Raw genomic sequence first — 25,548 nt, forward strand, 5'->3', positions numbered from 1 at the left:
CTATCTGTATTGTGTTTGGTATTTGATGCTTCTGTTTACTTTCTAATTAACCTCAAGTTACTTGAATTTTTACCCCCATCATCCAAGACTAAGTACAAGACTTAGTACATCCATGCTAAGTACATGGCAGATGTGTAATAAAATTTGTTTTTGCTGTTTTGAGTGACAAGTTCTCATTATAAAATAGGACAATTGATGCCTGTCCTATCTACCTCACAGCAGCATTGTAATGTTCACTAAACAGACAAGTTCCTTGAAACAATAAAGTACCAGAGGAATAAATGGAATGTATCATATATCATTTCCTGAATATTAGCAACCCTAAAGCAACTACTTGAGCAAAATGGCAGACAACACAGACAAGTGAAAACCTATCCTTCCTCTAGTCCAAACACACAGAAAACCTAATTAAACCATAAATTTTAAGCATGATTTTAAACATGAATGACTAAAAAGTAACACAGGTTAAGTTCCAATGATAGTTCAAAGAGAAAATCTAAAGTAGCATATAGGAACTGAAGAGGGTGTTTTGAAGAGAACCAGAATTTTAGCACACCGGATAAAAGGTAAAGCTACTATGTAAGGGATGTGGAGCCTGGAAAGTTTTGTCCTCACAAAACACCTTGGCTGAGAATGAGGACAAGGAACTGGTTGTCAGCAATGGGTGGAAATAATCAACTACTCTCTCCTATCGGGAACATGGAGTCTGAAGTTACACACAACTGATTTAGTTTGGAAACCTCAAAACTAATGTGAAGATGGGTTTAGAACCTGGAACCATGTCAAGCCCTGACTGGGGCAACCACAAAATTGCCCCTAGGGTTGTGATTCCCATCTAGGACACACGTGGAACCACCACAGCAGATATTCCCACTAAAAGAAAGCTCACAGGCAAAAAAAAAAAAAATTTTTTTTTAGTATGAAGCACATGGGAATACCAAATTGAAAAATGGCCACTGGATGTATTTCAGCAAGAAACAAAATGTAACATAAAGCAGGAATGGCTTGTGGAAAACAACAGAGAGTAAGGTAAACCTAAATAAGTCTTGACTGTTTTAAACAAGGAAGCAAGCAACCTAAAATGTCTGCAAAACTGGGCTAGGACTGACATCTAAGAGCCTTGAAGCTGGTTCAGAGGAATGTTAAAAGTATTCAAGTCCTTATTTAAGAAGCTAAGGAGTTTTGCACCCCACTCCAGTACTCTTGCCTGGAAAATCCCATGGACAGAGGAGCCTGGTAGGCTGCAGTCCATGGGGTCGCTAGGAGTTGGTCACGACTGAGTGACTTCACTTTCACTTTTCACTTTCGTGCATTGGAGAAGGAAATGGCAACCCACTCCAGTGTTCTTGCCTGGAGAATCCCAGGGACGGGGGAGCCTGGTGGGCTGCCGTCTATGGGGTCACACAGAGTCGGACACAACTGAACCGACTTAGCACTTAGCACTAAGGAGTTTTATATTTTAAAATATAGCTTTGTATGTGGCAGTTACTAGTTACCTTTCAGCTACAAATCAACCCATCTTGGCCCTGCTTTGATATTAGAAATAACACAGCCTCCTCCCCTCTGCCAGGGGTCTTGATGTTAGGCTTATCAATTGAGGACACTGCAAGGCCCGAGTGGGAAGAAGGGGGTTTTTCTTCCTTTACTGAGGTGCCCTTATCCATGGCAGCTAGCTGACTGTCGTGTGAGGCTGTTCTCTGTTACCTAAGCACCTGCCACAGTTTACTCTTGGCTCATGCCCTTGGGCCCTGCAACCATAAACACAGTCTTCATGGTTCAGCACCATCCAACACCCTCTGGCAAGTTTATTTGCCACAAGTGGGTTGCCTGTTCCTGTGGCAGCCAGACCTCTACTCAGAGGTTTAAATATCAGCCTCGTGGGAAGGCACTCTTAAGTTCGTTTCTTGTTCAGTCTCCTTTATCCCTGGGGGTGGTATCTGCTTTCTCAAGTCACTACTGCATACTCCTTAGAGTCCTCTTTTGTTTCCTTTTAGCAGTTAACTACTTTTACTAGTCAGCAATTCTTATTTTAAATGTTTCCTGTTAGGCTACCTGTGCAATGTAGTTTTTGTCTTCTGACCTGACCTTGACTTAAGTGTGTATTAAAATTTTTAAGATAACCAATAATATAGAGTAACAATAGAAAAATCAATAGAGTTGAAATATAAAACTTCCAAATCAGTAGTGAAGAATAAAAATTCAACACTGCTCCAAAAAAATAGGAAAGAAGAAAAAAGTAGCATAGAAAAATATGATTAAAAAAAAACAAAAAGGCAAAAGACTTCTAAATATACTTGTAATCATAGTAAGTGAAGTGAAAGTCACTCAGTCATGTCCAATTCTTTGTGACCCATGGACTATATGGTCCATGGAATTCTCTAGGCCAGAATACTGGAAGTAGGTAGCCACTCCCTTCTCCAGGGGATCTTCCCAACCTAGGGACTGAACCCAGATCTCCCACATTGCAGGCAGATTCTTTACCAGCTGAGCCACAATCATAGTAAAGGCACTATTAAAACTTATTATGTCAAATTCCGTGAAAATTAAAAATATGCTATTTACAAGAGGTTCTCTCCAAATACACAGAAGTGTTGAAAGTAAAAGGATGAAAATGACAAACCCAAGGGTAGTTTAGACTTCTGTTTATAGTAATGGTACCAAGTGAAAGTTGTTCAGTCATGTCCGACTCTTTGGGACCCCATGGTCTGTAGCCTGCCAGGCTCCTCTGTCCGTGGAATTCTCCAGACCAGATTATGGGGATGGGTATCCATTCCCGTCTCCAGGGATCTTCCCAACCCAGGGATCGAACCCAGGTCTCCGACACTGCAGGCAGATTCTTTACCATCTGGGCCTCCAGGGAAGCCCAAGAATACTGGAGTGGGTAGCCTATCCCTTCTCCCATGAATCTTCCCAACCCAGGAATTGAACTGGGGCCTCCTGCTTTGCAGGCGGATTCTTTACCAGCCGAGCTACCAGGGAAGCCCAACATCATGCTTAACGGTGAAGCATTAAAAGATTTCCTTTTGAAATCTGCAACAAGAAAGGGTTGATTCCTATCACCACTTCTATTCAGCCCTATATTGTGGCCTATGTAGTTGGGTAAGGAAAAACAGGTATATCTGACCAAAACTGTTGTTATATGCAGATGATATGATCATAAGTATGAAAATCCAAAATAATCTAAAGATATACTGCTAATCAGAGTTTCCAGCAAGAATGTTGAATACAAAGTAAATATTTAAAAATCAATTATAGTTCTCTATTTCTGAAACAGTTGGAAAGTGAAATTTTAAAAAGACAACTTATAAATGCATAAAGATCAAATACTATGAATGTATCTGTATCAAATACTATGAATAATCCCTACAGGAAAATTATGAAACTTTATTACAGAATGTTAAAATAAACCTAATCAAGTGGAAAGCTATGCTACAGTAGGAGTTTGAAGATCCAACATTATAGATTCTGATTTTCCCCACTGATCCTATGTTTAATGAAAGTTCAATAAAAATCTCAATATGTAGTGTGTGTGTCTGTGTGTATAATTTAATAATCAGACTCAGTACACATGGAAATACAAAGGGTGGGATACCAAAATTTATTTTAAAGTTAAAATAATGAAGACAGTGGGATACTAGTGAGGGGGAGATAAATGGACCAAAAGAATAGAAGAGAGTCCAGTAACAGACCCATTCACAGATATTCAATATATGACAGAAGTAAACACTACAAGCAGAGGGGAAATAATAGATTTTTCAATAAACAGTGCTGAAACAACTGGGTATCCATGACAGAAAAGGTAATAATCCTTTACTTATACCACATTAAAAAAAAAAAAACCTCCAGGTATATTAGACTAAGTGTGAAAGGCAAAACTATACAGCTGTAAGATAACACAGAAGAGTAACTTTACAGTTTGTGACTAGAGAAAGATTTCGTAAGACACTAAGAGAACTGACTATAAATCTCTACATCTTTAACTATATTCTCTATATTAAAATTAAGTTCTTCAGTTCATGAAAAGGGTAGCCTATCCCTTCTCCCATGGATCTTCCTAACTCAGGAATTGAACCGGGGCCTCCTGCTTTGCAGGATTCTTGACTGCCGAGGAAAGAATCCTAGAGGAAAATGGAAAGTGGAAACAGAATGGAAGAAGGCATTCACAACATGTGTAAACCATCAAATGGTTCATGTCTAGAATATGTAAATAACTCTTACAAATCAATAGGAAGATAGACTGTCCAACAGAAAAAAACACCAAAACACATATAAGCACTTCAAAAATAAACTACAAACTAAAAAAAACAAAGGAAAAGATGTTTAACTTCATTAGTAATCAGGAAAATAAACATTAAAGTCACATTAAGAGCTCTACATATTATCCTGGCAAAAAAAAAAAAATTGACTTACCAAAGGTTGGTCAAATATGGAAAACTGGGGATGCTTCATACATTAATGGTGGGAATATAAGTTGGTACAACTACTCTGGAAACAGTTTGGCATTTTCTTCTAAAGTTAAAATACATACGATCTATCAAAGTCAAACACTATACAAACTCAGAGAATCCATTCACATCATTAGATGTGTTTTCTGCTGCTGCTGCTAAGTCACTTCAGTCGTGTCCAACTCTGTGCGACCCGAGACGGCAGCCCACCAGGCTCCCCCATCCCTGGGATTCTCCAGGCAATAACACTGGAATGGGTTGCCATTTCCTTCTCCAATGCATGAAAGTGAAAAGTGAAAGTGAAGTCGCTCAATCGTGTCCGACTCCTAGCAACCCCATGGACTGCAGCCTACCAGGCTCCTGCGTCCATGGCAAGAGTACTGGAGTGGGTTGCCATTGCCTTCTCCGGTGTTTTCCTCTAGGACCCAGCAATTTTGCCTCTTAGATTCTAGAAAACCTGCACACAAGTGAACAAGAATACATGTACAAGAATGTTCACAGCAGTAGCTCACAATAGCCAAGAACTGGAAGCAACCCAAATGCCAATCCCTAGAACAACAAACAAATGGATTATGGAACATTCATAGAAGAATACTAGACACCAATGAAAACAAATGACCTGGACCTACATAAAACAATATAGATGAATAGTACAAACATGATGTTGAACAAAAGAATTAAGAAGAACATACAGCATGATCCTATTTTTATAAAGCTCAAAACTGGCAAAACTCAACTATCTTGGTTTAGGCATACACACAAAACTGGCAAAACTATTTAAAAAAAAAAAGAAAAAACAAGTAAATGATTAACAGAAGCCAAGCTAATGATTATCTCTTTGGGGAAGACACATATGGTGTGTGGGGAAGGCCTTTTGGAGTGCTGGTGATGTTCTATTTTTTGGATGTTGCATGAGTGTTCACTTTATAATCATTTATTATACTTGAAATTTATGGTTTTTAAACCATACTTAGCATATGTGTTGAATTTTATAACATATAAAAAGAGATTAGTAAAATAAGAAGAAAAAAAGGAAAAGAATATCCAGCAACTATTAACTAAAAGGACAAAACTACATTCAAGGTAAAAGCATGTATAGCAATGAAGAGATATTAATCAAGAAGATATTATTGACTATGAATTTATAAGTACTTATAAAACAGGCCATAAGTACTTTTTAAAGTACTTATGAAAAAACAAAATTTGACAAATTCAGGGATTTCAGAATTTTCCATAAACCAAGTAGACAAAAAAAAATGATAGGAATGAAGTTGATTTAAACAGTATATTAATAACACTACATATATTAGAGATTAGACTTTTTAAAGCACATGTGGAATATGTGGAAATTCATCACAATAAAGTCATAAAGAAAATCTCAATGAATTCCAAAGATCCAATACCAAAAGACCATGTTCTCTGACTACAGTACCATGCAACTTAAAAAAAAAAAAAAAGACAACATAAGAAACATTACATGTTTTCAGACACTTTACTTTTAACCAGGATGAGCAGAAAGCAAATTTACACTTCCACCTGTATCAATCAAACAAAAATAGGACAGTTTTCAAGTCAATGAATATCAGGTATATGTCCATATGAAGACCTGAACACTACTATGAAATTTGTAGCAGTCAAAAACTGGAAATAACCTAAATTTCCATCAACAGATGAATGGATAGACAAATTGTGGTATCTTTATACAATGGAATACTACACAGCAATAAAGAAGAATGGACAGTTAATAAATGCAACAACATGCAAAAAAATCACAAATTAATTATGCTGAGTGGAAGAAGCCAGACAAAATGAGAACATATGGTATGATTCCATTTATATAAAATCCTGTCACATGTAAACTAGTCTATAGTGATGGAAAGCAGATCAGCTATTGCCTAGAGATAGGAATAGGGAGGGGTCATGAAGGGCAAAGAAATAACTCTTGGAACAATAGGTATATTATTTTGATGGTTTCACAGATGTATATGTATATCAGGATTTATCAAATTGTAACAGTGACAGATTTTATTTTCTTGGGCTCTAAAATCACTCCAGCCATGAAATTAAAAGACACTTGCTCCTTGGAAGAAAAGCTATGACTAACCTAGACAGCATATTAAAAAGCAGAAATATTGCTTTGCTGACAAAGGTCCGTCTAGTCAAAGCTATGTTTTTTCCAGTAGTTATGTATGGATGTGAGTTGGACTATAAAGAAGGTTGAGCACTAAAGAATTGATACTTTTGAACTGTCATGTTGGAGAAGACTCCTGACAGTCCCTTGGACTGCAAGGAGATCAAACCAGTCAATCCTGAAGGAAATCAACTCTGAATATTCATTGAAGGATTAATGCTGAAGCTGAACCTCCAATACTTTGGCCATCTGATGTGAAGAGCTGACTTATTGGAAAAGACCCTGATGCTGCAAAAGATTGAAGGCAGGAGGAGAAGAGGACAACAGAGGATGAGATGGTTGGATGGCATTACTAACTCAATGGACATGAATCTGCGCAAACTCTGGAAGACAGTGAAGGACAGGGAAGCCTGGCATGCTACAGTCCATGAGGTCACAAAGAGTCAGACATGACTGAGCGACTGAACAACAACAATACTTTATGCACAATTTATTATATGTCAATTATACATCCATAAAATGGTAAAAAATCAAGAGCCAAGCAATGGTTGCAGTACTTATATTTTAAATAATTACAACTGGATAAAAGTAGAACTGCCAGGATAAAAGTAGATCAGATAGAGAGGGCCTAATATTCTTCCTAGTAGTGGCACCATCCCTCTCAGTGGCCCTCAGAAAAACACCTTGGCCTTTGAGGAAGAGTTTTAAAACTCCTGTTTTAAACTAAGAGTTAACCACAGGCTCTCTTGAACTAGCTGACAAAATTCAGACAAAGTAATTTTTAAATTATACTTCTTATATGCAAATCAAAACTACAGTCAGGTACCACCTCACACCAGTCAGAATGGCCATCATTAAAAAGTCTACAAATAACAAATGCTGGAGAGGATGTGGAGAAAAGGGAACTCCCTACACTGTTGGTGGGAATGTAAACTGCTGCAGCTGCTATGGAAAACAGCATAGGGATTCCTTAAAAAACTAAGATTAGAGTTGCCATATGATCCAGCAAGTCCACTCCTGGGCATATACATATAGAGAAAATGATAATTCAAAATGATACATGCATCCCAATGTTCATACTATTTATAATTTAGATATATTATAAATAAATAGATTTATATTATAATAAATTTATTCATTTATTTATTTAAATATAAATAAATAACTATTTATCTATATTCAGCACTATTTATAATAGCCAAGACATGGAAGCAACCTAAATGCCCACCAACAGAGGAACACATAGAGATGTGGTACATATATACAATGGAATATTGCTCAGCCATAAAAAAGAATTAAATAATGCCATTTGTAGCAACATGGAGAGACCTAGAGACTATCATACTAAGTGAAGTAAGTCAGAAAAATAAAGACAAATACCATATGACATCACTTGTATGTGAACTCTAAAATATGACATAAATAACTTACTTATGAAACAGACTTACAGATACAGAAAACAAACTCATGGTTACCAGAGGGAAAAGGGAGTAGGGAAAGGATAAACTAAGAGTTTGGGATTAGCAGATACAAACTACTATATATAAAACAGATACACAAGGTCCTACTGTATAGCACAGAAACTATATTTGGTGTCCTATAGTAAATCATAACGGAAAAGAATATGAAAAAGAATGTGTGTATACACATACACACACACACACATAAAACTGAATCATTCTGCTATACCAGAAACTAACACAACTGTAAATCAACTATTGTAATTGTAAATTACATAAACTTTTACAATAAAATAAACTATTATAATTGTAAACACTCACGTCCAACTCTTTGCAACCCCATGAATTGTAGTCTTCCAGGCTTCTTTGTCCTGGTGGATTCTCCAGGCAAGAATACTGGAGTGGGTTGCCATGCCCTCCTCCAGGGAATCCTCCCAATCCAGAGATCAAACCCAGGTCTCCCACACTGCAGGCAGATTCTTTACCATCTGAGCTACCAGGGAAGCCCATAATAAACCATAATGGGAAAGAACATGAAAAAGAAAATGTGATACACACACACACACACAAAACTGAATCATTTTACACCAGAAACTAACACAATTGTAAATCAACTATGCTGCAATTAAAAAAATTATATTTCTTCCTTTCAAAAGTCACTGGATTTCCAAACTGGCTCACAACAATTTCTTGGAGTAATCTAATTAACTAAGAGCATTTATATTACTGAATATCCAAATACTTTTTCTACTCAACCCTCAAAGACACAAGTTCTTTCACAAATTGCGGGCTAGTGTTAAGAAATGTAATTGCAGGCAAACAAAGAATTTTAAATCTAAAAAAACCTAAGATATTACCTTAACTTCTAATCTCTATGGTCACCACACTAAGGATCTAGGTGCTTATATTTTGACATTTATTCTCTGCATTCCACTATGCTGCTTCCTGGAAGTCTTTACAATATTCTATATGACAATGAACAAGAATAGCTGAGAAGTTATAAAAGTCGGGGTAGGGAGTAAGGGAGCAGCAGCAACCCAAAGTGACCTGTACTCACAGATGTGAAGCAGAACAGTTATCCTTTAAGAAAATCAGAATGAATAACAGAGAATATGTAGAAAGTGGCAAGAAAGCTACTCTTACAAAAAATGCAGCAAGGGTGAACCAGTTGCCCAAGGAAGCCTCAGACTAGTAAGAGAATATGACTCATTATGAGGAATACAAATAAGTCACTGAGAACACTTACATTTGGAGATTTTTTTTTAAATTTTATTTTATTTTTAAATTTTACATAATTGTATTAGTTTTGCCAAATATCAAAATGAATGGATAAGAAAGCTGTGGTACATATACACAATGGAGTATTACTCAGCCATGAAAAAGAATACATTTGAATCAGTTCTAATGAGGTGGATGAAACTGGAGCCTATTATACAGAGTGAAGTAAGCCAAAAGGAAAAACATAAATACAGTATACTAACGCATATATATGGAATTTAGAAAGATGGTAACAATAACCCTGTGTACGAGACAGCAAAAGAGACACTGATGTATAGAACAGTCTTATGGACTCTGTGGGAGAGGGAGAGGGTGGGAAGATTTGGGAGAATGACATTGAAACATGTAAAATATCATTTGGAGATTCTTTACAAAATTTTATTTAAGATTTCATGCCCTTATAAAAGGTACATCACATGAAGATAGTAAAAAAGACACTTTTTTAAAGGAGAGACTTAGACCTACTCATCTATTGTACCTCATAATTCTTTTCTACCCTCATAGGAAAATTTTTTTTCCTTCTTCCTTTTGTTCCTTCTGCTCTGAAAGTACAAGTGTCATGAGGGATATCTTAATAGAATGTGCCATTTCCTTGCCAGGAAAGCAATAGCTTCCTGCTGGCTGGACTAAAGACAGACATTAAAAAAAAAAAAAAAAAAAAAGACAGACATTGACATTCCTTGTTCCTAGAACCAAAAAGGTCAGTAAACTCTGAACTTAAATGCAACCTTTCTAGTACTTGCATTATCTCTCCCTGAGTTTCTCTCTTATTCACACACTGTACTTTAAAACAATCTTAAATTTCAAGTACTCAAGAACTGCTTAAGAATTATTCAAGGATCTAAAGTTAATTAATTAAACTTAGCAATTGTTTTCTATAAAAGAATCTCAAAGTCAATAAAAACTATACAGATGGAGGCCTCAATAGAAAGAAGGGGGTAAATTTTGAGGTAAATACATTTTATAACCCATGTCTCAGAGTAAGATCAATCCTACAAAATACTTAGGATGTTAAGAATGCAATTTACACAGTAAAAATGATTTGTTTTCAGTATGAAAGTATTTTTAATTTCCTTACTGCAGGTACAATGGCATCCAAGTCATCAATTTCTGTAACAGAAAAACAATAATAAAACAGTAGCTTCATCTAGTGTTAGGCTCAGATGAAATGATAACTCTGGGCAAAGGCAAACCTCAAACACAAAGGCAACATCACTAGTGCTTTCAAGCACATGAAATTTTTCTCTAAAAGTGTATCACTGATTCACAGGACATTTGTTTGTAAAAGCTACCTACAAAAGCATCTTCTGACTCTGATATTAATCTCATTAGCAGTGTGCTCTTAACAACAGATACTACTCACCATATTTATAACATTATGTTACTGCCTCTTTCTAATATATGGGTGAGCTTACATGGTGAAATCCCTAGGAGAGGCCCTTTCTCTTTCCTGGGCCTCCATCTAAGGACTTAGGGATCTCTTCTGTAGGAACACAGATGATAAAAGAAAGGAAAAGAATACGAGCAAATCTACAGCTGAGAATTACACTGTAGTAAGTAAGGTACAAAGATCAAGTTATTCCATGACCTGCATTCTAAAATCACACCTGTTTTCTCCCTAGAAGAGAAATCTGCCTTATAAATAAACCTCACAGAGAAGGACCTTGGTTGATATGAGAATTTTCTCAACTAATCACACCACTTACACGAGAAAAAAGAAAGTCCTTCTCCATTACCTGATATTCAGTAATCCACTCTGTAGTTCTAGATGTGTAATATGACATCTGTTGTTGTTGTTTGTTGTTTAGTTGCTAAGCTGTGTCTGACTCTGCAACCCCATGGACTGTAGCCCTCAAGGCTCCTCTGTCCATGGGATTTCCCAGGCAAGAATACTGGAGAGGGGTGCCATTTCCTTCTCCAGGGGATCTTTCTGACCCAGGGATCAAACCCACGTCTCCAGCACTAACAGGTGGATTCTTTATCACTAAGCCACCTTGCATCTAGTAATAATAAAAATAGTCATGTTTGCCAAAACAGATTTAATTTCTGAAATGTTAATATTTACTCCAGAATTTCAACTGTGACTGAACAGCACATGAACAATGTATATTGAAGCAAATGGTCCCACATGAACCATGTTGAGTATTATATCTGAGAAGAAGTTTCTATACAAGGATTATGAGGTAAGTGTTAATAGCACACCTAGTAAAATGTTTGTTAATGACAAGAAACACTGTTAATCGCTATCTCAAAGCAAGTAAAATCATATTACAGGAAACAAAGCTCTTTGAGATACAAGGCAATAAATACATTTCTACATTTTCATATCTCAAGTTAAACTTTCAAATTATGTCTTCCCTTGCCATGATCTTTTCAAATATATGAGCATGAATAAAGTACATTCACTGTCTCCGTTGCTTCCAGTCTACATAAAATTGGCCACAAAATTTATGTTCAACTAGGCTATATACTCCAGTCAGATATGCCTTTCATTTACTCATCTTCTTACCAAATTTTAACTTACTCATTGCTTTATCTTCTGCCAAACCTTATCTCCTCTTCTAATTTAATTTCCTATGTCAGAGTCATTCTTTAAAAAACAAAACAAAAACTTTCAACTTCAAATGAGCTACACAGAAAAAAAATTCATTAATCATAGTGAATTAATGAAGTAAATAAATCACTGTAACATTTTTAAAAAGTGATTTTGTTTTGTTGGGTTTAGGGAATCTTTCCTAGCCAGTGGACCACCAGGAATTCCCTAAAAAGTGTTCTTAATGGTAAGATTAATTATTTTTATAGCCATAATCATAATCATAATATTTTTATAGCCATAAATCACACTTAAAGTAAAAGATGTGGGTTTTTATTTTGGCTATGATTCCTAATTACATTTTTTTCCCCTTAAAGCCCTCAATCTGACCAAGAGTGTAAATGTATCTCTTCCCTTCCACAAACTTATAAATTCATCTCCTTTCTACAGATGTTTACGTTGTATTATTTTTCATCATCTGAGGAAATTAAATTTTAAGAAAAGAGTAGGTAGGAACTATCTTTTTTTAAAAAAAGAAAAGAAGAGGAGGAGGAGGAAGAAGAAAAATTAAAAACACACCTATCAAGATCATAAATTCTACAGACATTTCTCATTAGCCAATGACAGTCAGGGTTGGAGTGGGCCTAGCCAGAATAATGTCATTTCTCATTTTAAAGGCCTAAAACAAAGGTTCAGCTCCTTAAAGAATATGTCCTTCTCTGTTCTGTAGATTAACCCCAACCAACTTTAACTGCAAGTCAGAAGTTTGTTTTCACTACTACTAGTGGTTTCCAGACACTTTCTACCACTCTAGGTAAAAATACTAATACAGTGACTAAGGAACACTCTTTCCTCAAACCCAATGATAGCCTAAGACTCAATATTTAACCACCTCCGACAAAAATCTTACCTAAGATTTTGAGTAGATCATTAGTAAATGCCTGAAATGCTGGGAAAAATTCCTCATGTTCTTCCAATTTGTGGATAATGCTTTAAAAAAAAAAAGCACAATTTATACTGAATTTCTGACTTAGGATTCTTACATCTGAATGGACATAGAACATTTCAAAACAGAAAGAAACTGTCCTGCTAGTTTAAATACAAATTTAATGATTATTTACTGCAATCTTTCCTTCTGAGCTTTTTGTTCATCTAGTAATACTTTTCTAAAACAAAAAAAAAAATCTACTAGCAGTATAATCATCTGTTCTAAGGTTAAATTTATCTAACATTTCTAACATGGGAACTTTCCATTTAGCTTGAGGAGTCTTAAGAGACCATGTTTTCCAAAAATAATTGATTTTCATATCCTGTATTATATTAAACATTAAGAATAAGTATCAGTAATCTGTAAAACTGGGAGGGAGAAAAATACCAATAGTGAGACATACGTTCCTTTTAAAATCATCAAGTATCAGAAACCTCAAGTGTCAGATTAGGTTAGGGTTCCTCTTGGAAAACTTGCAGAACATATGGAACGTATACTTTCCTTATGTTGCAGTATAAAATCTGAGGGAGGAGGGAGGAAGAATACAGCTATAATGTTTTAACATTAAAAAAAAAAAGGTTTTATGTTGGAGATGCCTAGCTTTAAAAAAGAAATCCTTAATATCTTATCTGGAGAAGGCAATGGCAACCCACTCCAGTACTCTTGCCTGGAGAACCCCATGGACGGAGGAGCCTGGTAGGCTGCGGTCCATGGGGTCTCTAAGAGTAGGACACGACTGAGCGACTTCACTTTCACTTTTCACTTTCATGCATTGGAAAAGGAAATGGCAACCCACTCCAGGGTTCTTGCCTGAAGAATCCCAGGGACGGGGGAGCCTGGTGGGCTGCCGTCTGTGGGGTCACACAGAGTCGGACACGACTGACGTGACTTAGCAGTAGCAGCAGCAATATCTTATCAAATAATGCACATACTCTTAGTGATTATTCAGTGATCTATGGTAATCTACTAAAAATTGGACTTACTTATATATTCTGAATTAACATGAAGTTGCTGACAAAGTTTGATTTTCTCCAATTATAATTTCCCTTGGGAATAAGCTTATAGCAAAAATGCTAGAGTCCTGACTCAGACCCCAGAATCTACTTTTATCTTGAAAATATTTGATATTCTCTCCATCCCTAAGGTGTGAGATTATTTTTAAAAATGCTATTCCAAACAGGAAAGGTAAATAACTTATGAAGTTTTGAAAATCTTTAATTTTACCACTCCAAACATTCTGGACAATACTTTGCAACCTTTTTAAAATAAATACCTTTGAAGGTCTTCAGGTCCTAATACCTGCATAATCTTTTCATTCACATCTTCATTAATCAGCCTACACAATTTTCCAACTGTGCTCACCAGCACACACAATGAGGATGAACTATCTGCAAAAGAGAAATAAAAGGAGAATATTTTAAGGGAATTTTCAAAATCATTAAATCAAATGCTATGTTTCTGTTACCCTCAATTTTTCACCTACTTTTTGTTCATTTATTAATGGGGTCTCCCTGATGGCTCAGACAGTAAAGAATCGGCCTGCAATGCAGAAGACCCAGGTTCAATCCCTGAGTCGAGAAGATCCCCTGGAGAAGGGAATGGCTACCCACTCCAGTATTCTTGCCTGGAGGATTCCATAGACAGAGGAGCCTGGTGGGTTATAGTCCATGGGATCACAAAGAGTCAGATTTATTAATAATCATTATTAAGTGGGAGGCCAAAAATGAAAATGAGTCATTACCTAGTTCTAAGAGTTCTTGGAGGTTTCTCACAGCATTGTTCAATTCTCCAAGCCTAGTATAAACTTCATTCATTCGAGGATAGACTCCAGTTAAAGAAGGAACATCAAATAATTTTTGGAAGTGAGAAACAATAGCTCGCAAAATGTGGAAGTCTGGCATATTGCTGTCCTGCCCAAAAGAGAGGAAGAAAAAGAAAGTTCACATCTTAAAATTATTCCGAATCTTTAATAAAAACTTTAAAAAGAGAAAGAGTTATAGTAGAATATCTGTATCCATATCATTAATTTCACATTAAAATGTGAATATCTATGTAAGTACTGGGTAGTATTACCTTTGCCTTATTTTCAACTTCTTCTAACATGGTATCCACTATAAACAACAGATCTTCAACTCTGACACCTTCATTTTCATCCTGCTTCTTTAAATTATGCCAAGGCACCAGTTCTGTAGACAGTATTTTCAAGGACTTATATAAATCCTTCATAACAAAACAAATAATATGCTATTATGCAGTTTTTTAAGTTTTCATAATCATGTTAATAAAATATAATTATCCAAGCAGATGTAATACAAATATTAATCATCATCAGTATTTTTTTAAAAATACCATTGCCTGTTTAGAAAGAGCCTGTTAAATTCATTTTCTTCAGGCCTTACAAAAAACATTATACATATACTGATTATCTGGAATCTGGATGTTTAAAGTAATTGTATGTTATTTACATGCGTACGTATGTAATGTACGCTATTATTTAAGTAATTATTTTGAATTATCGATGAATAAAAAATAAGCTTGTCATTTCTATTTTGCCCTTGATTTTTTAAATAACAGATTTATTGAGATGTAATTCACATACCATAAAATTCATCCTCTTTAAGTGTGTAATTCAGTAGTCTTATTTACAGAGATGTGCAATCATCACAATTATCTTAATTCTAGAATATTTTCATCATGCCAAAAAGAAACCCTTATTCCCTATTTTCTCTCGCTCCCAGGCTTTGGGTAACCACTAATCTTATTTTCTTTTTCTATAGATTTGCCTATACTATACTAATGAGCATTTCATTAAAAAACAGAATCATACAATATGTGACTTTTTGCGACAGGTTTCTTTCACTTAGGATATTTTCAAGATTCATCCATGTATGTAGCTCCAAGAAAAAATTTAATTCGAAAAGATGCCTAAAAAGTAATTCTACTTAATTTTCATGACAGTCTACTTGTTTTCCTGGCCTAAATATGTTGTCCTAATCTATTTAAAACTGTGCACAAGGAGCTGGGATCCTGTAAGTTTAGAAGTCTAAGACTGGTCCATCAATAAACAAATATTTACTGGGCATCAACTATGTGCATAGCACAGTGCTTGGTGCTTGGCCCTTTAAAACATCAATGTCATGCAAAAGAAATGTAATGTGTGTCACAGTAATATTATCTAGTAGCTATGTTAAAAAAGTGAAAAATAGGTGACAATTTTAATATATTTAACCCAATATATCCAAAATAGTATCAACAGATCATCTATTTTAATTATCTTTTAATCATCTCCATACTATTTCTACTAAATCTGGTGTGTAATTTTATACTTGCAGCACATTTCAGTTGCGACTATCATATTTCAAGTGATCAAAATCTACATGTAGGTGAGTGGTTAATGTATTAGACAATGCAACTCTAGAATACAGAAGGAAACACAGGAAGTTCTTATTTTTCTCAACTTCTTATTTTAGTCCTCCACTTATTTAACACTCACTAATTAACACCTAGATGCGGGAGACCTGGGTTCGATCCCTGGGTTGGGAAGATGCCCTGGAGGAAGGCATGCAACCCACTCTAGTACTCTTGTCTAGAGAATCCCCATGGACAGAGGAGCCTGGTGGGCTACAGACCATGGGGTTGCAGAGTTGGACACGACTAAGTGACTAAGCACAAGCACAATTAACACCTAGACCTCACATATTAGTATTGTTAACCTTTCATTTGGTAAGACAGAGAAGGCAATGGCACCCCACTCCAGTACTCTTGCCTAGAGAATCCCAGGGACGGGGGAGCCTGGTGGGCTGCCCTCTATCGGGTCGCACAGAGTTGGACACGACTGAAGTGACTTAGCAGCAGCAGCAGCATTTGGTAAGAAAGAGGAAGAGTATAACATTTTGATAGTTTTTTTAAAATTAGCAATTCAAGGCAACACATTCAGTGTCAAATAAATGTACTAAACAATTAGTATCACCAGAATTTGAAAAAGTCAGGAAATCACAACACAATGACACTTTCATTAACCAACATTTCATCAGTAAGGTACAATTATAAAGAAAAAAACTATGGTAAAAGCACACTAAATATAAAACTTTGAGAATAAAAGTATATAAAGCCCACAGACTCTGATACATTTTCAAAGCATGTAAAGAGTATTCAACCACATACCTTTAAGGAAGCCAGTTGATCTGCCCACATCTCTATTATAGGAACAAGATGCTCAAATCCACAATCCTGAACAAGATCTCTATTAAAATGTTGGGCTGTTCCTTTGCTCTGTTTATATATTATTACTGGGGCTCTTGGATTGTGAATAATTGAATTGATGCTACTCAATACCTTTAAAAAAACATGGCATTTTTAGTTGAAAAGTTTCTCACAGTCCTATCAGAGTGATCTATGTTAGAGTGCTTATGTATCAATGCAACATCATTTTCTGAGTTAGAGATTCATTGGACAGGAATCACCAAGACAAGTATCTTTCAAAGGGCTGTACAGAATGAGTGAAAAATAACTGTTTTCTTCTTTCCCCATAGAAAGCTACAGGTCTTCTGAGAATTTGATTTCTGATGTTTATTTACAAGTAGTTGTTGTTTGGCTTAGAACGTACATTTCAATGTTTTGATTCTATTACATTTAAACTCTACTTTGAATACCATTTTAATGGAAAAAATAATTCCCCTTCATTAAATTACTAATGAGCACAGGAATACAGTCTTTATTCTCCCTCTCTCTCACACCAAAAATTAAGAAGGGCAGCAGAACAGGGAGAGCAGGGAGCTGATCTCCACAAGGTCATAGCACAACCCCATTCCATGAGGGTGATGGTGAACCAAGGAGGATTACATATATGGCTAGCAGTGTGTATCCATACCTTACAGATTGTTTGCAAAAATTACTGCAATTTTTGTCTTTGTGCTCTTGTCTTTGCAATATGACACTGCAGGTTCTCCCATCAAGAAGTAGAGTCTATTTTCTCCTCCGTGAATCTAGAGGCAACCTTGGGCCTTGCTCTGGCAGACAGAAAAGGAAATAATGGTGTGCCAGTTTGGAGCCCAAGACTCAAGGGGCCTTGATTATTTCTGCTCTCTCCTATTGAGCTCTTCTGCCCTGTGGAAGTGAAGTTGCTCAGTCGTGTGTGACTCTTTGCAACCCCATAGACTGTAGCCTAACAGGTTCCTCCATCTGTGGAATTTTCCAGGCAAGAGTACTGGAGTGGGTTGCCATTTCCACCTCCAGGGGATCTTCCTGACCTGGGGATCAAACCCAGGTCTCCCACATTGCAGGCAGACGCTTTACCCTCTGAGCTACCAGGGAAGCCCCTTGGACAGAGGAGCATGGCAGGCTACAGTCCATGGGGTAGCAAAGAGTTGGACACTACTGAGCAACTAAGATGATGATGATGATGATGCCCTGTGGAAGAGCCCAAGCTAAATGGTGAATGATAAAAGACACATGACCCAGTCAACCCAATCACCCTGATATCCATTCAACTCCAGAGCCACCTAGCTGACTTGTATCTGATAGCAGGTGCATGAAGGAGCCCAGCTGAGAACTGCTCAGCTGTTCAAGCACAGTAATACTAAAAGGGTTGTTATTTTAAGTCATTAAGTTTTAGGAGGGTTGCTTACACAGCAAAAATAAAATGAAAAAGACAAAGATGGACTAGAATAAGGAGAGGAAGCAGCAACAAGAGAAGTTTGCCTTTTTACTTTATGGTAGGTAAGAATATACCCTGTGACCAAGGATACTTTGGAAGACAGTCAAGCTTTGCTTTCATGGAAAAAAAAAAAAAGTACATATAGCTGGAGGCCTTTAAGGGAGTGTCAGTTGAACAAGAGAAGGAGAAGGATTCATAAGAGGTCAGCTGGAAAAAAAGACACACACACACATTCTATGATAGAGAAAAAGGGGCAGTATTTGGTCATCAGCCACACAAAGGGCACCAGTGCTAGATTACGCCAGCACCAGTCAAGAAAGATTCTACTCTTGCTTTCTATTCTCACTCAACATCCACCCTCACTGCCAACGTGGAAGAAGCCAGATACAGCAGAGGCCTAGGAGAGAAGAGGAGCAATGAAATAATGAAACAGATCACAATCCCTTGCCACACTGCTTATTTGGAGAAGTACAGGGCAGGCACAAAATAAAGTAAGCATAAAGCAGAAATTTTGAACTGGATGAGAGACTGAAATTTTGATGGAGATTTAAATAACTTTTTCTCCCAATTTTTCATCAAGAAATTTTTGATGAAATTTCCTTAAATGAAAATAAAGAGACTATGAACAATAAATACTATTTATATAGTCAGGGTTCACCAGAAACAGAATGAACAGGATGTGTACTTTTGTGTGCATATGTACGTGTGTTTATTAATTATAAAGAACTGATTCACTCTATTATAGGAGCTGATAAATCCTGAGATCTACAGTTAGCAATGCTGGAGACCCAGAAGAGCCCATGAAACAGTTTCAGTCTGAATTCCCACAGGCTTGAGACCCAGGAAGAGCCAATGTTTCAGTTCAACATTTGAAGGCAGAAAAAAAAAAAAAAATTGATGTCTCAGCTCAAAGGCAGTCAGGCAGGCAGAAAGTTCCCTCTTCCTTTTTGTTCCCTCAGCCTTTGTTCTACTCAGGCCTTCAACTGATTTGATGAGACTCACCCACTGTAGAGAAGGCAATCCACTTTGTCCCAGTCTACCATTTCAAATGTTAATTTCACCCAGAAACACCCTATAGACATACCTAGGACAATATCTGACCAGATTATCTGGGCACCCTCTAGCCTAGTCAAGTTGACACATAAAATTAACCATCACAAGTTCACCCCTTGTCAATTTGACACCCATACACTTTGCTTTAGGCACTCAGTCATGTCTAACTCTTTGAGACTCCATAGACTGTTGCCCACCAGGTTCCTATGTTCATGGAATTCTCCACGCAAGAATACTGCAGTGGGTAGCCATTCCCTTCTCCAGGGTATCTTCCCAACCCAGGGATTGAACCTGGTCTCCCACATCACTGGCAGATTCTTTTACCATCTGAGCCACCAGGTTTGTCTTGAAGTGAACTGAAAGTTGCTCAGTCGTGTCCGACTCTTTGCGACTGTATAGTCCATGGAATTCTCCAGGCCAGAATACTGGAGTGGGTAGTCTTTCCCTTCTCCAGGGGATCTTCCCAACCCAGAGATTGAACCCAGGTCTCCCACATTGCAGGCAGATTCTTTACCAGCAGCTGAGCCACAAAGAAGCTCAAGAAAACTTGAGTGGGTAGCCTATCCCTTCTCCAGTGGATCTTCCCGACCCAGGAATCAAATCAGGGTCTCCTGCATTGCAGGTGGATTCTTTACCAGCTGAGCTATCAGGTTTGCCTTGAACCATACTTAATCTCCAAATACACACAATAACAAACAAGATCACTGACTACCTAACATGATACAACTATGCTGTATACACTGTATATCAAAGATGCACTAAAACCCCTTTGCCAGAAAAGGAGGTGAAGTCCTAAAGTGATGATTACTCTTTCCTTGATGTGTTTTCTAAACCGAGCTTGTACATTTGGAAGTTGTCAGTTCACGTACTGCTGAAGCCTAGCTTGAAGGATTTTGAGCATAACCTGATTAGCATGGGAAGTGAGTGCAACTGTCCGGTGGTTTGAACATTCTTTAGGACTGCCCTTCTTGGTAACCAGGATGAAGACTGACCTTTTCTAGTCCTGTGGCCACTGCTGAGTTTTCCGAATTTGCTGACATTTTGAGTGCAACACTTTAATAGCATCATCATTTAGGATTTTAAATAGCTCTGGTGGAATACCATCACCTCCACTAGCTTTACTGGCAGCAGTGCTTCCTAAGGTCCACTTGACTTCACACTCCAGGATGTCTGGCTCTGAGTGAGTGACCACACCATCATGATTATCTGGGTCATAAAGATCTTTTTTGTAAAGTTCTTCTGTGTATTCTTGCATTGCTTTTGCTTCTATTAGGTCTTTATTGTTTCTATCCTTTATTGTGCCCATCTGTCCATGAAATGTTCCTGTGATATCTCCAATTTTCTTGAAGAGATCTCTAGTCTTTCCCCTTCTGTCATTTTCTTCTATTTCTCTGCATTGTTCATTGATATCCTGATAACTTGATATCCTGTAATTTAAAAACAATGATATAGGACTTCCCTGGTGGTGCAGTGGTTAAGAATCCACCTGCCAATGCAGGGGACACAGGTTCAATTCCTGGTCCAGGAAGATTCCTAATGCCATGGTGCAACTAAGTCCATGTGCCACAACTACTGAGCCTGTGCTCTGGAACCTGTGTGGTGCAACTACTGAAGCCCTCACACCTAGAGCCTGTGCTCCACAACAAGAGAAGCCACCACAATGAGAAGCCCATTTATCACAACTAGAGAGTAGCCCCCCAACTCACTGCAACTAGAGAAAGCATGGGTGCATCAACAAAGACACAGCACAGTAATAAATAAATAAATACGTAACAATTAAAAAAACTATGATATAAAATTCAGTTCAGTTCAGTCACTTAGTCATGTCCGACTCTTTGCCACCCCATGGACTGCAGCAAGCACGCTAGGCTTCCCTGTCCATCACCAACTCCCAGAGTTTACTCAAACTCATGTCCATCGAGTTGGTGATGCCATCCAACCATCTCATCCTCTATTGTCCCCTTCTCCTCCTGCTTTCAGTCTTCCCCAGAATCAGGATCTCTTCAAATGAGTCAGTTCTTCACATCAGGTGGCCAAAGTATTGGAGTTTCAGCTTCAGTGTCAGTCCTTCCAATGAATATTCAGGACTGATTTCCTTTAGGATTGACTGGTTGGATCTCCTAGCAGTTTAAGGGACTTTCAAAAGTCTTCTCCAACACCACAGTTCAAAAGCATCAGTTCTTCGGCACTCAGCTTTCTTTATACTCCAATGCTCACATCCATACATGACTATCAGAAAAACCATACCTTTGACTAGCTGGACCTTTGTCGGCAAAGTAATGTCTCTACTTTTTAATATACTATCTATATTGGTCATAGCTTTTCTTCCAAGGAACATGTGTCTTTTAATTTCATGGCTGCAGTCACTATCTGCAGTGATTTTGGAGCCCAAGAAAATAAAGGCTGCCACTGTTTCCCCATGAAGTGATGGGACCGGATACCATGATCTTAGTTTTCTGAATGTTGAGCTTTAAGCCAACTTTTTCACTCTCCTCTTTCACTTTCATCAAGAGGCTCTTTAGTTCTTCGCTTTTTAGTTCTTCCTGGACCAGGAATTGAACCTGTGTCCCCTGCATTGGCAGGTGGATTCTTAACCACTGCACCACCAGGGAAATCCTATATCATTGTTTTTAAAGTAAGTGTGGTGTCATCTGCGTATCTGAGGTTATTGATATTTCTCCCACAATCTTGATTCCAGCTTGTGCTTCATCCAGTCCAGCATTTCACATGATGTACTCTGCATATAAGTTAAGTAAGCAGGGTGACAATATACAGCCTTAACGTACTCCTTTCCCGATTTGGAACTAGTCTGTTGTTCCATGTCCAGTTCTAACTGTTGCTTCTTGACCTACATACAGGTTTCTCAGGAGGCAGGTCAGGTGGTCTAGTATTTCCATCTCTTAAAGAATTTTTCAATTTGTTGTGATCCACAGTCAAAGGCTTTCGCATAGTCAATAAAGCAGTAGTAGATGTTTTTCTGGAACTCTCTTGCTTTTGATGATCCAACAGATGTTGGCAATTTGATCTCTGGTTCCTCTGCCTTTTCTAAATCCAGCTTGAACATCTGGAAGTTCATGGTTCATGTATTGCTGAAGCCTGGCTTGGAGAATTTTGAGCATTACTTTGCTAGCACGTGAGAGGAGTGCAATTGTGCAGTAGTTTGAGCATTCTTTGGCATTGCCTTTCTTTGGGATTGGAATGAAAACTGACCTTTCCCAGTTCTGCGGCCACTGCTGAGTTTTCCAAATTTGCTGGATACTCAAATATGACATAAAATCATTATGTAAGAGAAAAAGAGCAAGAAAAAAAAAAACCTTTGCCATGTGTGTATTTACAAATATATACACAGAAAAACATAAATATATACATACACACATAAATATATGAACATATTCATAACAAAAGAAGGAAGCAATACACATGATAATTATAATCCTCACTTCTGTTGTCATCATATGGTCACAGCTGGTATTTATCACTACTTTCTTCCATTACCTATTATTTATTACATTTGCCTTCAACAAGCACCTCAGATGCTCCTGGTTCTTTACTTGCTGGTGTAATTCAAATCTTCATTTCTGAAGGGTCTGGACCAGGCTGTTGGAGTTTTCCACTGACCTTTATAACAAGGCACGGCAACACCTAGAGATGCCCTAAGGGAGCTCTTGTATTCTAGACACACTCTTCCTTTCCTTCCTTGTGGTGCAGTAGTACACTGCTCATCGTTCTGCCCAGTGGGAGGATTTCCCTTCACTACTTTCCTTCAGGGATGCCCCAGATAGGAGCTGTAGTGCTGTAGCTGTGTACTTTAATGTGGTGCCTACATATCATGCAAAGCCATCTGCAAACCAGGCCTAAGTCTCTTGTGTTGACTGATCATAAGGAACTCCCCTTGAAGCCATAGGTGTAGGCAGGGAGAGAGAAAGTGGTACAGCAAGAATGGGAAACCATGGGCATTTGGGCCACTTCTTCATGTAATTTATTGTGCCTTTAAGGTCTGCTCAGGCCCAATTTCATATGTACAACCTTCATTCAATGATGGAGTGCTGCTGTGCTCACCCAACTTTATGGCTGGTGGGTCAAATAACACGCAGTTCATGATGGGTATTTCAGATTACATGGTAGGCTGGTTGCCCACTGTTAAGTCTTCAGTCTCTACTCAGACCCGGTAAAAGGCCAAGAGCTATTTCTTAAGAGGAAAGTAGTTATTTGCAAAGGATGACAGGATTTTTTTCTCCAAAGCTCTAAGGATCTGACTTGCGACTCACCTACAGGGGCCACCAAGGGCTGCAAGCAGCACCGCTGTCTGCCAGGACAGTCTAAGCCACCATGGACCTCCAGGGTCCTGTGGCCCAAATGGCAGAGCAGCTCACACAGCAGCCTGGACCAATGCAGAGCCTTCTCTTGTTCTGAGCCACACTCAAAACAAGCACCTTTTCAGATCACTCAGTAAATGGGGTGGGAAGAACACATCACAGGAGGAATATGCTACCTCCAAAATGCAGAGACACACTGGGTGCTGTGCCACATTTTTGGTTGTTAGAGGGGCCCAAGGAACAACTTATCCTTTACCTTAGACACGATATTTTGACATGCCCACACCACTTGAGCCCTAGAAGTTTCACTACGGTAGAAAGTTCCTACATTTTTGTTAGATTTATTTCCCATCCTTTAACATGCAAATACCAATAATTTGCTACGTCTTGCTCGGTAGGTCTAATCAGCATACTGTCATCAATGTAATGGGCCAGTGTAATATCTTATAGAAAGGAAAGTGATCAAGATCCCTGTGAAGTAAATTATAACATAGGGGCTGATATACCCTGAGGTATATAAACATGGAGGGCTGATATATCCCCAAGGCATAACAGTGAAGGTATATTATTGGCTTTGACAGTTTAAGCAAACCACAGAGAAAAAAGATTTTCTCCTCTCACTCATAAGTATTCTCAGACAAATCCAGAATAATGTTTGACCAAACATGAGGACACCCTGTGGCCCAGTCACAAATACCCATATAAACTGAGATTTAATAATTGTTAACATTTTGCCATATTTTCTCAGCTTGGTGTTCTGTGATTACCTAGATGGGTGGGGTGGCGGCGGGGGGTGGTGGTGGTAGGAGGGCGGTCCAAGAGGGAAGGGATGTATGTATATATATAGCTGATTCCTTTCATTGTACAGCAGAAAGTAATGCAACATTGGGAAACAATTATACTACAAAAAAAACCCCACAGTTTTCACAAAGGTGCCTGGACATAATATCAACACAGAGATGGACAAAGAACCAGCAACAATTAATTAAAAATGTAATGGAAAAGGGGCTCCAATTAATAATAGCAATAAAAGTTGTAAGATAACTAGATAACCTAGGAAATAAAACAAAAAATATGCAAGAGCTAAACTTAAAAAGATACAAAACTTTATTAAAAGGTACAAAGGAAGACCCAAATAAAATTAGAGACATATTTCTGAGTGAGATGATTCAAAACTATAAATGTGTTATTTTTCCAAATATTAATCTAAAAAGATAATTCAATCTCAGCTCATCTCAGTGGGATCTGTTTTTGAGTTGACATTGCTCATATAGAACAAACGTGCTAAAAATATATTCAAGAAAAAAATTTAAAAGAATACCCCAAAAGGTATCAAAGCTGACTATAAAACTACAGAAATTAGTATAGAAATGAGACACTACAGAGTCTAGAAATAAATCTATGCATCTAAGGGAATATGGTAAACATTTCAATTTCAATAAAGTAGAGAAAGAATGGTCTACAAGAAACTGCAAACTCAAATGCTTGTAGAAGCCGAGGAAGAGCACAAATAAGTGAAGCAAGGATGGCATGGGACTGTGGCTAACTGAGGAGCACACGGCCAGGCATGACAGGGGCAAGGCTGAATTCTGCACTGGTAACCACTATGCAGGAATTTGTTGCCAGATCCTTTGACTTTTTAAGAGAAACTAGAAATAAGGACTTAAATAAAATCTCTTAATTAAAAA

General features: G+C 37.6%; 1 protein-coding gene across 48 annotated transcripts in view; it reads right to left on the minus strand.

Annotated features, from left to right (window-relative positions):
• Positions 1-3,575: 3,575 nt before the first annotated feature.
• The window catches only part of CEP70 (centrosomal protein 70), an 87,327-nt gene continuing 65,354 nt past the window's right edge, over positions 3,576-25,548 (minus strand). For 17 of the 48 annotated variants that reach the window (XM_086363194.1, XM_086362632.1, XM_086363687.1 and 14 more), the window contains 7 exons: positions 17,000-17,170; positions 14,909-15,055; positions 14,577-14,745; positions 14,109-14,223; positions 12,758-12,837; positions 8,358-8,524; positions 3,576-4,118 (listed from right to left, as the gene is read on the minus strand). In XM_086363194.1, coding sequence (XP_086219320.1) covers positions 3,990-4,118; positions 8,358-8,524; positions 12,758-12,837; positions 14,109-14,223; positions 14,577-14,745; positions 14,909-15,055; positions 17,000-17,170 — 978 coding nt within the window. In that variant the 3' untranslated portion in view covers positions 3,576-3,989. Of the gene's footprint in view, positions 4,903-8,357; positions 8,525-10,355; positions 11,905-12,757; positions 12,838-14,108; positions 14,224-14,576; positions 14,746-14,908; positions 15,056-16,999; positions 17,171-25,548 lie in introns of those variants that run through there. The other 31 variants (XM_086365163.1, XM_086364591.1, XM_086364825.1 and 28 more) reach the window with 7 other exon arrangements.

The sequence above is a fragment of the Bos grunniens genome, chromosome 1 (assembly GCF_055505025.1).
Source record: "Bos grunniens cultivar Pamir isolate PY7600 chromosome 1, Bosgru_T2T1.0, whole genome shotgun sequence".
NCBI classification, from domain to species: Eukaryota; Metazoa; Chordata; class Mammalia; order Artiodactyla; family Bovidae; genus Bos; species Bos grunniens.